Genomic DNA, 12,825 nt, shown 5'->3' with positions numbered 1-12,825 from the left:
GCACATGTATATAGCGCCAAATCACAAACAGTTGCCCCAAGGTGCTTTATATTGTAAGAGAATGGTGTGGAAATTACAAGGCCAATAGTGCCCGTAGTTAAAGAATCACCCCTAAATCTGTTAGTGAGCACTTCTCCTTTGCTGAGATAGTCCAGCCCACCTCACAGCTGTGGCATATCAAGATGCTGATTAGACAGCATGATTATTGCACAGGTGTGCCTCAGGCTGGCCACAATGAAAGGTCACTCTGAAATGTTCAGTTTTATCACACAACACAATGCCACAGATGCCGCAAGCTGAGGGAGTGTGCAATTGGCAAGTATTATCTTACTGTGTAAAATGTCAGCCCAGGAAAAATGTCAATATTTCCTACAATCAAAAATTTGGGAGGTATATAGGAATCATCTAAGAGCTAACCCCATTATTTACCAAAAAGAAAGATGCATGCCATCGCTGTGGAAAAACAGGATAGCATCCCATAGCAGAGAACTAAAAAACAAAACAAAACAGGAATCCTGCCTATGGGCGGGGGATTGTTTAATCAATAATTCAACTGGGTAACAAACCCTGGGAAATGTACACATGCCACTGGTTTAAAAACAAAACAAAAAACCAAGGCAGCGTCCTATAATGAGTATGCAAGAATGGAATGGAGAATGACAAGGTCAATAAATTCTTCACTACATAGGAGTTTTAGTTGCTAAGAAGGTCAAAAAGTTTCTAAATCCACATGAAAGCTTGTAGTATGGCAGAGTGGGGAGGGGAGATTATTTTGAGACCTCATTCACAGATCTTGAATAACATCTGCAAAACATTAGAAAGCCAAGATATTTTCATACTTTAAATTTTATTTCAAATGTTTTTCTTGAAATGACTATCTGCAAATATCTAAATCTGAATTTACTCTGTACCTACGTGCATATTAAGAGTCAGAAAAAAGTGACGACAGCTTTTATTAGAAATGTTGTGCCACGTGTTGTAATGATACAAAAAAGTTAATTTTTTAATTAGTTTGATGATTAAGGTTTTCTTGCTAAAAGAAGTGATGTGTTCTTTTCGTTTAAGTCCATGAAAAAGCCAGTCAGTTGTCAGGGGGACCAGTATCAGAGAGGATCATGGGAGAGCCGAGCTGTAACTCCTGCTGCAGAGATTCCAGATCAGCTTGAGTCATGCGGTGAACCTCGATCCAATCAGATAGCAGGGAGGCGGACAGGGGGGCTGAGTCGAAACTGGTGGACAAGCACAAAATACACAAAGCCTTTAGAAACACCTTTTTTTAAAAGTAAATAAGTCCCTTCAGCTGCTCCCTGGTTTATCACTCGGGGTTGCCACAGCAGATCAAAGGTAGACTTGCATGTTGATTTTGGCACAGGTTTTACACTGAATACCCTTTCTGTGGTAACTGCACATTACATGGAGGAATGTGGCAGGGGTGGGGTTTGAACTGGGAACCTTCTGCATTGAAACCAAGTACACTAACCACTTGGCCACCACCCCCACTCTTGATTATACAATTTTTTTTTTTTTACAAAAATAAATACAAAATATAAATATTAAATATAAAATAATTTAAAAAAGCAAAAGAAATCTTGGTACCATATTAAAACAACTCATGCTAGACAAACTAATTACAGCCTGATTTTCCTTTAGAAAGTTATGGAAGTTTTAGAGTCTGGTCTAAATTTGTAAAATGTTTTACACTGTGGTGCTTTGGCAGTCTAAATAATAATAATTTGCAGTTACTACAGATTACTGTTTGCAGAAGACAAAAATTAAACCATATTTAGACCAAAATTATGGAAAAATGTGTGCCAATGTCAACGATCCTTATCCACTGTGGTGCTGTGTCCCTGTTTCTGACCTTGATTTATGGCAGATCTGATCCTGCTGGAAAAGGTGAATATGCTCCTTGATAACAATACTTGACAACTTATAATTCTCAGACATGGACATGAGCGGCATGTGAAATGTGAGCACACAATAACGAGCAGAGGAAGAGAATGACATGGAGAAAGCTCTAGCTTGGCTGTCGACCCCGGGTTTGACGCTGTAGATCCTCAGCACTCCGGATATTTACTTTGATTCTGCATAACTGGTAAAAAAAACCTAAATCATGTGGCGTCTGACACTGTTAGACCAAAGACTCACTATTTTGACAAAAATATTACCTCTCTCGGTCACAGTGTTGCAGGTCTGTGAACGATTGGTTTAGAAGGTCATCCAGGTCGAAGCCCACACCGTAGCCAGCCCCGCTGCCTTTGGGAGTGACTGAGAACATTGGCGGTAAAACATCTTCGACCTGGTTGGGGAAGTCAACAAATGCCAGGTCATCTAAACTTTGACTGCTTTACACAAGAAGCTTCCCCTCTCACATTTATAAGAATTTTAAATTAATTTGTCTGCAAAAGGAAAAAAAGGGATCATCTTGAGTTTTTTTTTTTTTTTTTTTTAAATAACACTAATCATAATAAAAAATTGTTAGCAGTCAAGTTTCTGAGTGCTCTACTCACCTTTGTCTTCATCATTTTGAAGGACAAAAACAGCTTTTTTAATTTTTCATGGAGATGTACACAGTAGTGTTCAGAATAATAGTAGTGCTATGTGACTAAAAAGATTAATCCAGGTTTTGAGTATATTTCTTATTGTTACATGGGAAACAAGGTACCAGTAGATTCTCACAAATCCAACAAGACCAAGCATTCATGATATGCACACTCTTAAGGCTATGAAATTGGGCTATTAGTAAAAAAAAAAAAAAGTAGAAAAGGGGGTGTTCACAATAATAGTAGTGTGGCATTCAGTCAGTGAGTTTGTCAATTTTGTGGAACAAACAGGTGTGAATCAGGTGTCCCCTATTTAAGGATGAAGTTAGCACCTGTTGAACATGCTTTTCTCTTTGAAAGCCTGAGGAAAATGAGACGTTCAAGACATTGTTCAGAAGAACAGCGTAGTTTGATTAAAAAGTTGATTGGATAGGGGAAAACTTATACGCAGGTGCAAAAAATTATAGGCTGTTCATCTACAATGATCTCCAATGCTTTAAAATGGACAAAAAAAAAAAAAAAAAAGACGCGTGGAAGAAAATGGAAAACAACCATCAAAATAGTTAGTAAAATAACCAGAATGGCAAAGGCTCACCCATTGATCAGCTCCAGGATGATCAAAGACAGTCTGGAGTTACCTGTAAGTGCTGTGACAGTTAGAAGACCCCTATGTGAAGCTAATTTATTTGCAAGAATCCCCCGCAAAGTCCCTCTGTTAAATAAAAGACGTGCAGAAGAGGTTACAATTTGCCAAGAACACATCAACTGGCCTAAAGAGAAATGGAGGAATATTTTGTGGACTGATGAGAGTAAAACTGTTCTTTTTGGGTCCAAGGGCCGCAGACAGTTTGTGAGATGACCCCCAAACTCTGAATTCAAGCCACAGTTCACAGTGAAGACAGTGAAGCATGGTGGTGCAAGCATCATGATATGGGCATGTTTCTCCTACTATGGTGTTGGGCCTATATATCGCATACCAGGTATCATGGATCAGTTTGGATATGTCAAAATACTTGAAAAGGTCATGTTGCCTTATGCTGAAGAGGACATGTCCTTGAAATGGGTGTTTCAACAAAACAATGACCCCAAGCACACTAGTAAACGAGCAAAATCTTGGTTCCAAAGCAACAAAATTAATGCCTTGCAGATGTGAAGAAATCATGAAAAACTGTGGTTATACAGCTAAATACTAGTTTAGTGATTTCCAGGATTGCTAAAAAAAAAAGCAGATTGAACATAATAGTTTTGAGTTTGTAGCGTCAAGAGCAGATGCTACTATTATTGTGGACACCCCCTTTTCTACTTTTTTTTTTACTAATAGCCCAATTTCATAGCCTTCAGAGTGTGCATATCATGAATGCTTGGTCTTGTTGGATTTGTGAGATTCTACTGGTACCTTGTTTCCCATGTAACAATAAGAAATATACTCAAAACCTGGATTAATCTTTTTAGTCACATAGCACTACTATTATTCTGAACACTACTGTATGAATGACTGAATGTGACTGGGGAAGCCATCAAGATTGACAAAAAAAATCCACCATATGCTCAAAATGGTAATGGAATCATTCTAGCAACTTATTTTGTAATTATCACTATGTTACTCAAAAATGTGTAAAGAAATATGAAGCTCTCTGGTCAGTCTCTTTGCTGCTCATGTTGTGCATGGGTCATGTTAGCCTTTTTGATAACTTTACTAATAACACATTGATCATCCAGTATAGCAAACAGTTTACTAAAACGATTGACAAAATAATGGGTAGAACATGATCATAAAAAAGCCTAAAGCATCTAACCAAGGTGGATGTGACGCCTGTTTAATATTAACCAAGCCAGCCAACATAAAGCTCCCCTCCCAAAACAAAAAATAATTTAACAATAAACAACAGTTGGACACTGAATCTTCAACAGAAACAGATGTTGACAGTATGAGTACCAACAGTTAGGAAATAATCTGTATAGAAGTTTAATTTCACCAGTAATATAACTGCATGTTTGGCGATGTCGATACCTATTCGGGAGAACAAAGGCCTTTAGGATCCTAGTATTTCCTGTCTTACTGTATAGTTGTGAGACGTGGATGCTAACTAGTCAGCAACTGGATGTCTTTGGCACTCTGTCACTTCTGAGAATCCTTGGGTACCACTGGAATGATTTGTGTCAACCAAATAGTTAAGTGGTGAGACACAAGTGAGGCAAATTGCTTCCTTAGTGAGGGAACATCTACACCGATATTTTGGCCATGTGCTGTGTGTATCTGGGCATGATTCAGCACACAGGTGCCTCAGTGTTGAGGTTGGGGGAGGGCACATGTATCACCTGGCTGTGGCAAGTAGAGATTATTTTTGAGAAGTGGGGATAGACTGGTTGTCTGCCTAGGCGGTTGCTATTCAAGACCTGGGGTAGTTCTGTGGTGGATGTACATCACCTGTGCATGCTCCCAAACAATCATAAAATGCAATCTCACATTCACAACTACACCATGCATTTTTAAATTTTTGAGAGGGGAGGTTTGAATTTATTTAGATTTTTACTACAGGCACCCCATTGACACCAAGGAATATGCTTTTAAATAACTGATAGAAAATGGATTTCTCTCATAAAATCCAGTTGTCAAAGGTGAGTTGAGCACACAGATGTTTTAAAAAAAATAAATTAATAGTGAAATTAGAAAAGAAAAAAAAAAATCCCTCAAGACACACCTGGGACTTTGAGAGCTGCAGGGTTACTGTGTGGATGTCGGGGGCAACAGACGTCCCCAGTTGTCCAGTATCTGTGAATCCTAAACTGGGATGTGGCTGAGAGGAGACTCCTAGAGCCCCACAAAGAGGGTTTGTTGTCGGTTGTGCCGATTTCTCTCTTACGTTTGGACACACCTTCTCAGTAGGTCCGCAACTTGGCGTTGAGAGGTTCGGATGGGAGGTTAAACTATTCTGGCCTATGACATCCACATTACCATTAATCTCTCTGGCTGCAAGGGTTGAGGCTTTACTCAAAAAGCTCTCCAGGGGGAGCAGCTGCGACTGAGGTGGGGGTTCAGGTTGGGGTTGGCGTTGAGCTTGGAGCTGGGGGTGAAGAAAGTTTGATAGTGGGGGTTGCTGCTGCACGGTTGGTTGTGGTTGATGCGTTGGTGCCGCCTCTACGTGCTGCCCAGTCCAGTTCCCCAAACAGTTAAAACCACTTTGTGCATCACTCTCAGCAGCTTTGTTCTTAACAAAGCTGCTGGCGACAGTCATATCTACTCCTCCGCTGACTGTAACGACTATATCTGCTAACGCTTTCCTCGGGCTCATGGAGAAAAGTAAAGCTGGTTGCTGTGTGCTGGAAGGGTGGAAGAGGCCAGGCTGGTTCGGTTTAACTTGAGGGATTAACTGTTCGTGAGAATGAATCTTTATTAGCTCTTTGTCCACTTTATTGCTCTCGGCTCCTTGAGCGTTTTCGCCGATAGCTACACTATGATGCAAGTTCACGTTACCATCCTTACTTTTTACTCCATCATTAAGAGCCTGAGGTTTCTCATTGCGACTGTCCACCATCTTCGTCCAACGTTGCAAAAGGCTTTTGTCATTGTCGCTGAGCAGAACGCCGCCCAGCGAGTCCCCTTGCTTCCCCTCTCTCCTCTCTTTTTCCTTCATCTTCCTCTCCCGCTCTCGTGCTCGTTCCTGCCTCTTCCTTCTTTTCTCCTCTCTCTCTCTCTGACGCTCTTGGGCAGTGACAGGCCGCCGCGTTTCTGGAAAAGAAGACACGGACGACAGCACGGTTCCTCCTGCGCCAGCATCCATGCAGGCACCTGCATCTGTCAGGAAGGCAGAAATTTAAGAGGAACAGTGTCAATAATGTGCAATGTTAAAAAAAAAAAAAAATAGTAGGAGGAAAACAAACTTACCACCCCTGCCTTTATTTCTGATGGCTGATTTGAGTAAAGCTGCTTTAAGTGCAGCTTTTGTATCCTCTGAAATCGCTCCTTCTTTCCTGGTTGCCTCCCCCACTCCTGTGGGAGGCCTCGCATTCTTCAACAGTGACTGAGAGAGGGACTGAGACAGTGATTGTGCTTGGGCCAGGGACAGAGAAAGGGAAGGCACAGTGGTAGGTAGAGGTGTCATGGTGTGTGCTGGCGTTGCAGGAATGGCGGTAGGATCCAGGGTCATTGACTGGCTTTGAGTGGGCTGAGTCAGAGGAGCCTGACTGCTGGGTAGCTGCTCTTGAGCCTCATTGTGTCTCATTGCCTCTGACGGTGTGTCCTGACTGGACACTGGCGTTGTTAAGTCTATCGTTTCTGGCTGACCGCTGTCTGAGTTGGCACTGGGCATGTCCACGTCAACTGGACCACTTTCGCTTTTAGTAAGCAGAGGCAAACTATGCGTCACATGCTGTGGCGTTGTGTCTAAAAGCGACCCGGGTTGCTTATTAATCTGATTTGTAAACTCGTGACTCCCTTCTGCTGGTGTGTGGATTCTACAGTCTTGTTGCTGTGAAGATTTAAGATCTATCATTTGCTGTGGTTGCATCTGTGTTGTCTGGGCAAGTTGTTCCATAGGAACCAGTGCAGATGTAGTCAGTTTGGCAGCTGATATTTGAGCGCTGCATTGTTTATTGCTTTGTGCACCAACTCCTCCGTTTGTTCTCACCAAAGGCCTGAACTGGAGTCTTTGACGGCAGCTCTGTTTATTTCGGTGAAAGTCTTGGATCTCAATCAGAATAGCCTCTTTAATTTGTTCCTTGTTCATTGGCAGCTTGTCAAATTCAAAGTCGAATGCTGGCACGCAAATTGGCTCATCGTCTGGGTCGTGGTACTTGGCCAAGTAGGGGTGCTCCAATGCTTGTGTCACGCTAATTCGTTCACGAGGGTCAAAGCGCAACATGGCGTCCAGCAGGTCCAAAGCCTCTGGCTCGGCCTGCGGATATAGTTTGGCCAAGGGCACAGCGGACCTTGATGGAAGACTCTGTACGTAGGAGCGCACCCTCTCAGCTCTAATAGCACCAATTAAAGCGTCAGGGGGAGTACCCAACACTGACAGAATGAGCTGCAGCTGGTGGACGTAGTGCTTGCCGGGAAAAAGCTGTTTACGCCCCAACATTTCAGCAAAGATGCAGCCCACGGACCACAAGTCAATAGCTAGACTGTAGTGATTCAGGGACAGCAGGAGTTCAGGTGCACGGTACCATCGTGTTGCCACATATTCAGTCATAAAAGAATGAGATTCCTCAGGGTGTGAACTGAGACCTCTCGCCATTCCAAAGTCACCGATTTTTAGCTCACAGTTCTCATTTACCAACAGGTTGGAGGGTTTGAGGTCACGATGGATGACGTTGGCAGAGTGCACGTACTTAAGGCCACGGAGCAGCTGGTACAGGAAGTAGCGTGTGTGCTCTGGGGTAAGTGGCTGGACAGAATGGATGATCTGGTGTAAATCGCTCTCCATGAGATCCAGGACCACATACCTACAAATACAGGAAGTACAACAGTCAGGTCATGCTCTTAGCTGCTTCTGTTCAATCAAAGTCACCAGAAACAACTACAGATCAATCAGGAGAATTGGCAGAGGTGGAGTTGAACCCAGGCCCTTCTTACTGTGAGGAAAAGTGATAACCATTGTTCCATCATGCTGCCCAAATGATATCATAATCTGCTCATTTGACAATTACAACAGAAGCCCATTTGGTATACTGATTAGTACAAAATGTATATACAGTATATTCACATTGCTCCAGTGATGTACCTTTCTCACATCAAAACTCTGAAATGCTTCCGATATATTTTATTTTTTTGTGGTTAAACTCCCAATGTTTCAACACTCTTCTTGTCTGAACATTGTCCATGAGTCATTTTGTCATTGTGGCTATGACAAAAATAAAATGTACATACACAGACTTGAAGGCAGACTGAGGAAGGTTGGGCTGCAGGATATCCTTGATGCCAATAATGTTGTCGTGTTTGAAGTGCTTCAAAATCTTCAGCTCACGCAATGTGCGTTTGGCATTTGTTACCACCTCAAAAGCGTTTGAGATCTTCTTTATTGCAACTTGATGACCTGTGTGATGTAAAAACGTCACAAGATGTCAACTGATGAATAAGACTTCATTCTTACTCTACAGGTAGAATGATAGGTTCTTTTGTTTTTTTTTTATTTCAGCAGCCTTACCATTGTCACGTCTCCTAGCAGAAGAAACGACGCCGTAGGCTCCGGTCCCGATGGTTTCTATGATGTCATACTCTTCTCCAACGTCAAACTTCACATCCAGAGAATGAGCTTTAAGCAAAGCCAGGTTTTTAGCCGTCGTACTGGAGTCTGCAGTGCTGCCCGTCACCTCGACTCCTGTACCACAAGGACCCTGGTTTTTAACACTTTTGTCAGTGGACATTCTTTCATTCGACATGGCCACTGGTTGAGTGTTTTTACATTCTCCACCTTCCTCAGTTGACATTATTCTGTAAGGAAAGAAGAACAGCAAAGTGAGAGAGTAATACAGTGGTACAAACCTAAAGATTCTCAAACATTAGGGAGAACAGCGATGCCCAATAAGTAAGGTGCACACTGTCCTCGGGGAGTATGTGAGAAGAGGAAAAAAACAAAACAAAAACATAAAGACATGATTAAAAAAATAAAATAAATAATTTTTGCCACTCGCTTGGATTTCTTCATAATTCAGTTGTAATGATAGACAAACAACGGCAGCCCTGACTAATCTAGCATCCCAGGCAAGATTTTTAATCTGATGCCCCCTACACCTACAAAAGACACATATTTGATGGTTTCTTTATTTTCTAAACAAACAAAAGCCTTCCAACTACATCATTCTTCAAAAAGACAAAAAAAGAACCACCTTTAGACTAAGCATTCAAGTGTCACTTTACTCCACCTTGTCTAACCAATAACTGAAAAACAACAAAGCTATCATTTTATAACTTAGCAAACTGAAAGGAGCAAATAATGACATTGAAGTGGATGGATTAGCTAGAGGTTAACTGATGAAAAGATCAATAAGAAAGTACTGCCACCAAATTTACCAGGCCATTAACATGCCTGCCACCTGCTGGATGGTTAGTGGCTACTGGATGGATTATGAAAAATTGTAAACAGTTGTGGTTGAACTGACATCTGCTACTTGCTGGACACTTTGCACATGGTGTGCTCGTTGGTGCGCTGTGACCACTAGTGCCTGCCTTCATGTCGTCATCAATGATGCAACAAAGTATACAACAGAACTGGAAAGTGACACTGGAATTAAAGAATGGATAGAATGTTTGGCTGGGGGTGATACCACAACTTGATTTCCATATTGCAAGTTAGTGATAGCAATCATTTAGGGATGTCGATTCAAAATTTCATGAAGTATCCTCATCAGATAAAAATTTTACATTGTTATCAATATAATAATCATGTTTGTATTTTCTGGCATTAAGGACTCTGCGTAGCAGAAACAACTGACCATACAGATTTCAAAGAAAACAGGTATACATTATCATAATTTAAGACAGCCTCTTATATAGCAAGGTATTGTTTAGACAAATACCATAATTTGAGAGAATATTTGGACATTTATATGATCGGTTACATTCAGTTATGGATTCTACAGGCTGACTTTTACTACCATTTACAGTCATTTCCGCCATAAGGTGTCAATACGAATTTTCTTCTAAGCACAAAATTGCAGGTTATGTCCTCATTATGAAATCCTTAGACTCTACATAAATCACCAGACAACACAATGATGTTTGATGGCTCTTTTACAAAGCACACATCGTTGGACAGTTCAGATTACCAAGCAAATCAAAGCGTTTATATCATCTTCATATCATCAATTATTTGCAAATTCGTAACACAGAAAAACATAATGCTTACTTGAATTTACAGTCTGTTTAACAGAAAATTTTATTCTTTCAAGGTAATAATCTTATGCATGGACCAGCTAGGCAGTTGTTAGGGTTATAACCAAGAAAAAAACATACAGGAAAAACTCATCATGACAGAACTGTAACAACTTCTTTACATTTATACCATTTGATTGGCTGACTCTTCCTCAGGAATGTTTCGAAACCTTTGCAGGAGCTGCATTTTTCAATATTGTTCCTGAGCATGTATCAAAAGGAAAAAAAAAATCATGTGCTGTACTCAATGTTTCAAACAAATGTTTCAAACTGTTGCAATTGATTTGCTCACTCTGGTGCTGAAGCATTAAAAACACAGAAGTGAATGAATGGCTACAGTCAGTACAGCGACCATGTGCACATGCATTCCTTGTATACATCACTACAGAATTCATGTTGCAGTTTATACTGCTGGTAAGACAAAACCACACATCTGAATGTGATCTGTGACATTTTGCTCAAATTTGACAGACTAAATCAACCCATGCAAAAAAATTATACAAATCCACAATGGAAACAATTATTACCGCATTGTTTTGTTGTGTTTTGCATTGATGTAGTATCTTTTTAAAGCCTGCTGTTGCTGCTGATAAGATACTGTGGGCAAACAGTGAATAGCTATTAGTACAGCATCCACTGATATAAACTACTTTCACTGCTCATGCACAAACATAACCTTAACCCCAACTTTTGTGCTTGAAATCTGTCAATTGGGCTTCAGCAATATGATGCCTGATTCTATTTTTTCTCCCTGTTTGAGGTGCAGCTCCATCCAGAGGTGGAAGTGGTGTCTTCTTCTGCAAGCCTCCCATCCTGTGCACCACATGGATGCCCAAAATTTCCTGTATATTCGTTTTGTCAATTGCGTCGGTAGCATGGCCCAAGCAGAGGGTCACCCCTTTGAGTCTGGTCTGCCTGAGGTTTCTTCCTGAATCATCAGAGGGAGTTTTTCCTTACCACTGTCACCTGTGTGTTTGCTCTAGGGGTTGGTAAGGTTAGACTTTACTTGTGTGAAGTGCCTTGAGGCAACTTTCAATTTGAATTTATATCAGAAGACAGAAAACAGAGGATGGGAAGGAGAGGAGCGGTTATTTCTTTTTCTATTTACTTTTTGTAAACTGTTTCTTCTGCTTTTGATAGTCTGTGTGCTCTTACTCCTTGTGCTGCTATCCAATGCTGCTGGAACCTCAAAGGATTTATAAAATTCTATCTGATGTAACCTAGTCTAATATCATGTAGCAAGGTGAAGTCTGAATTGAAAAGATGTTCCCGCTAGCTTGGCTAATGGGGGAATTCCCCTTTGGCTGACCTGGTAGAGTTCTGGTCTTTTGTTCAAGCAGTCCAGGGTTCGATCCCACCACCACCCCGGTCACAAAGGTCCTCCGGTCACAATCAGAATCCACTTCGTTATGTGTGTATTTTTTTTTTTTTATGTATATGCAACTGCAGAATTAAACAGACTGAATGAATAATGACTTTTCACTTGCATTTGTATACTTTGAAAACTATGTCAGTTTCATGTGGGATGCAGTGGTACACGTTCATGGTATTTGCCTTGTTATAACTAGTCCTTGTTTTGTATGCATACATACATGTAAAATAAATAAATTAATTAATTAAGAAAACCAGAAAGCAAGTTCTGATTACCTTTAGGGGGCATTCTTTAGGAATGATGAGTTCCTTGATTATGCAGTTGTCAGTAATTATGCTGTGCACGATTATAACTGCTAAAGATGATTGTGAGCATAAAACAGCAGAGGCCTGTTTAAAATGCACCGGTGAACGCAATGTGTGGCTGCTGTAGGCTGTTAATCAGGACATAAACTGTAACAAAACCGGGATAAGCCATCTTTGAGGACACCACAAACAGAAGAACACAACAAAGACGCAGTCTTGGCGCAGGGGCGTAGACTGCTTACCTGTTACGACGGTGAATCACGTTTTTTTTTACATCGTAACTAAAACTCATACCGACGTTCTTCTAAATTACGAAGCGTATATTTACCTTCTAATCCAGCCGCGACATTCGTAGCAGCGTTATTATTTGAATCCGGTGATAACAGATTTCTTTTGTTTTTAGCTGCCGCTTCCTTATACGATTCCGTGTCGTATTTGAGTGTCAACAGGAAAACCAATCAGGCGAGGAGATGTCAAAGAGACTGGCCAATGGGAGAGGAGAAACATAGGGAGGTGGGACAAGTGTCTAGGCAGTTTAGGGGGCGGTGTCGCCAATACACACATTTACAAGTGATGCGGTAATAAATAATATGTATGAGCATATACAATTATAAATATTTAATTTGTTTTGCTCGACGTTTAGGACTTATTCGTTTCTTTCTCATTAGAATTACCGTAAGTTAGCCAGGTTTTAGACTTTGGTGTCTTCACCCTTTATTTTTAAGTCTAAAAAGA

The 12,825-nt window shown here is 40.9% G+C and overlaps 1 protein-coding gene across 2 annotated transcripts; it reads right to left on the bottom strand.

Moving 5' to 3' along the window:
• Positions 1 to 1,059: 1,059 nt before the first annotated feature.
• On the bottom strand, positions 1,060 to 12,515 carry mapk7 (mitogen-activated protein kinase 7). Of its 2 annotated transcripts, none has more exons than XM_034193286.1 (7): positions 12,419 to 12,515; positions 8,687 to 8,973; positions 8,410 to 8,575; positions 6,430 to 7,985; positions 5,246 to 6,339; positions 2,169 to 2,299; positions 1,060 to 1,229 (listed from the first exon to the last, which is right to left on the bottom strand). In XM_034193286.1, exons 2-7 carry the CDS (start codon positions 8,967 to 8,969, stop codon positions 1,082 to 1,084), a joined length of 3,378 nt encoding a protein of 1,125 aa, XP_034049177.1. In that variant the 5' UTR covers positions 8,970 to 8,973; positions 12,419 to 12,515; the 3' UTR covers positions 1,060 to 1,081. The 2 variants fall into 2 exon arrangements, with proteins under 2 accessions (XP_034049177.1, XP_034049176.1); XM_034193285.1 differs by having other exon boundaries at positions 12,333 to 12,481.
• Between the last annotated feature and the right edge of the window lie 310 nt (positions 12,516 to 12,825).

Source organism: Thalassophryne amazonica, chromosome 18, assembly GCF_902500255.1.
Source record: "Thalassophryne amazonica chromosome 18, fThaAma1.1, whole genome shotgun sequence".
NCBI classification, from domain to species: Eukaryota; Metazoa; Chordata; class Actinopteri; order Batrachoidiformes; family Batrachoididae; genus Thalassophryne; species Thalassophryne amazonica.
Note: the sequence above shows the minus strand (reverse complement) of the source record. Positions and strands in the feature narration are given on the sequence as shown.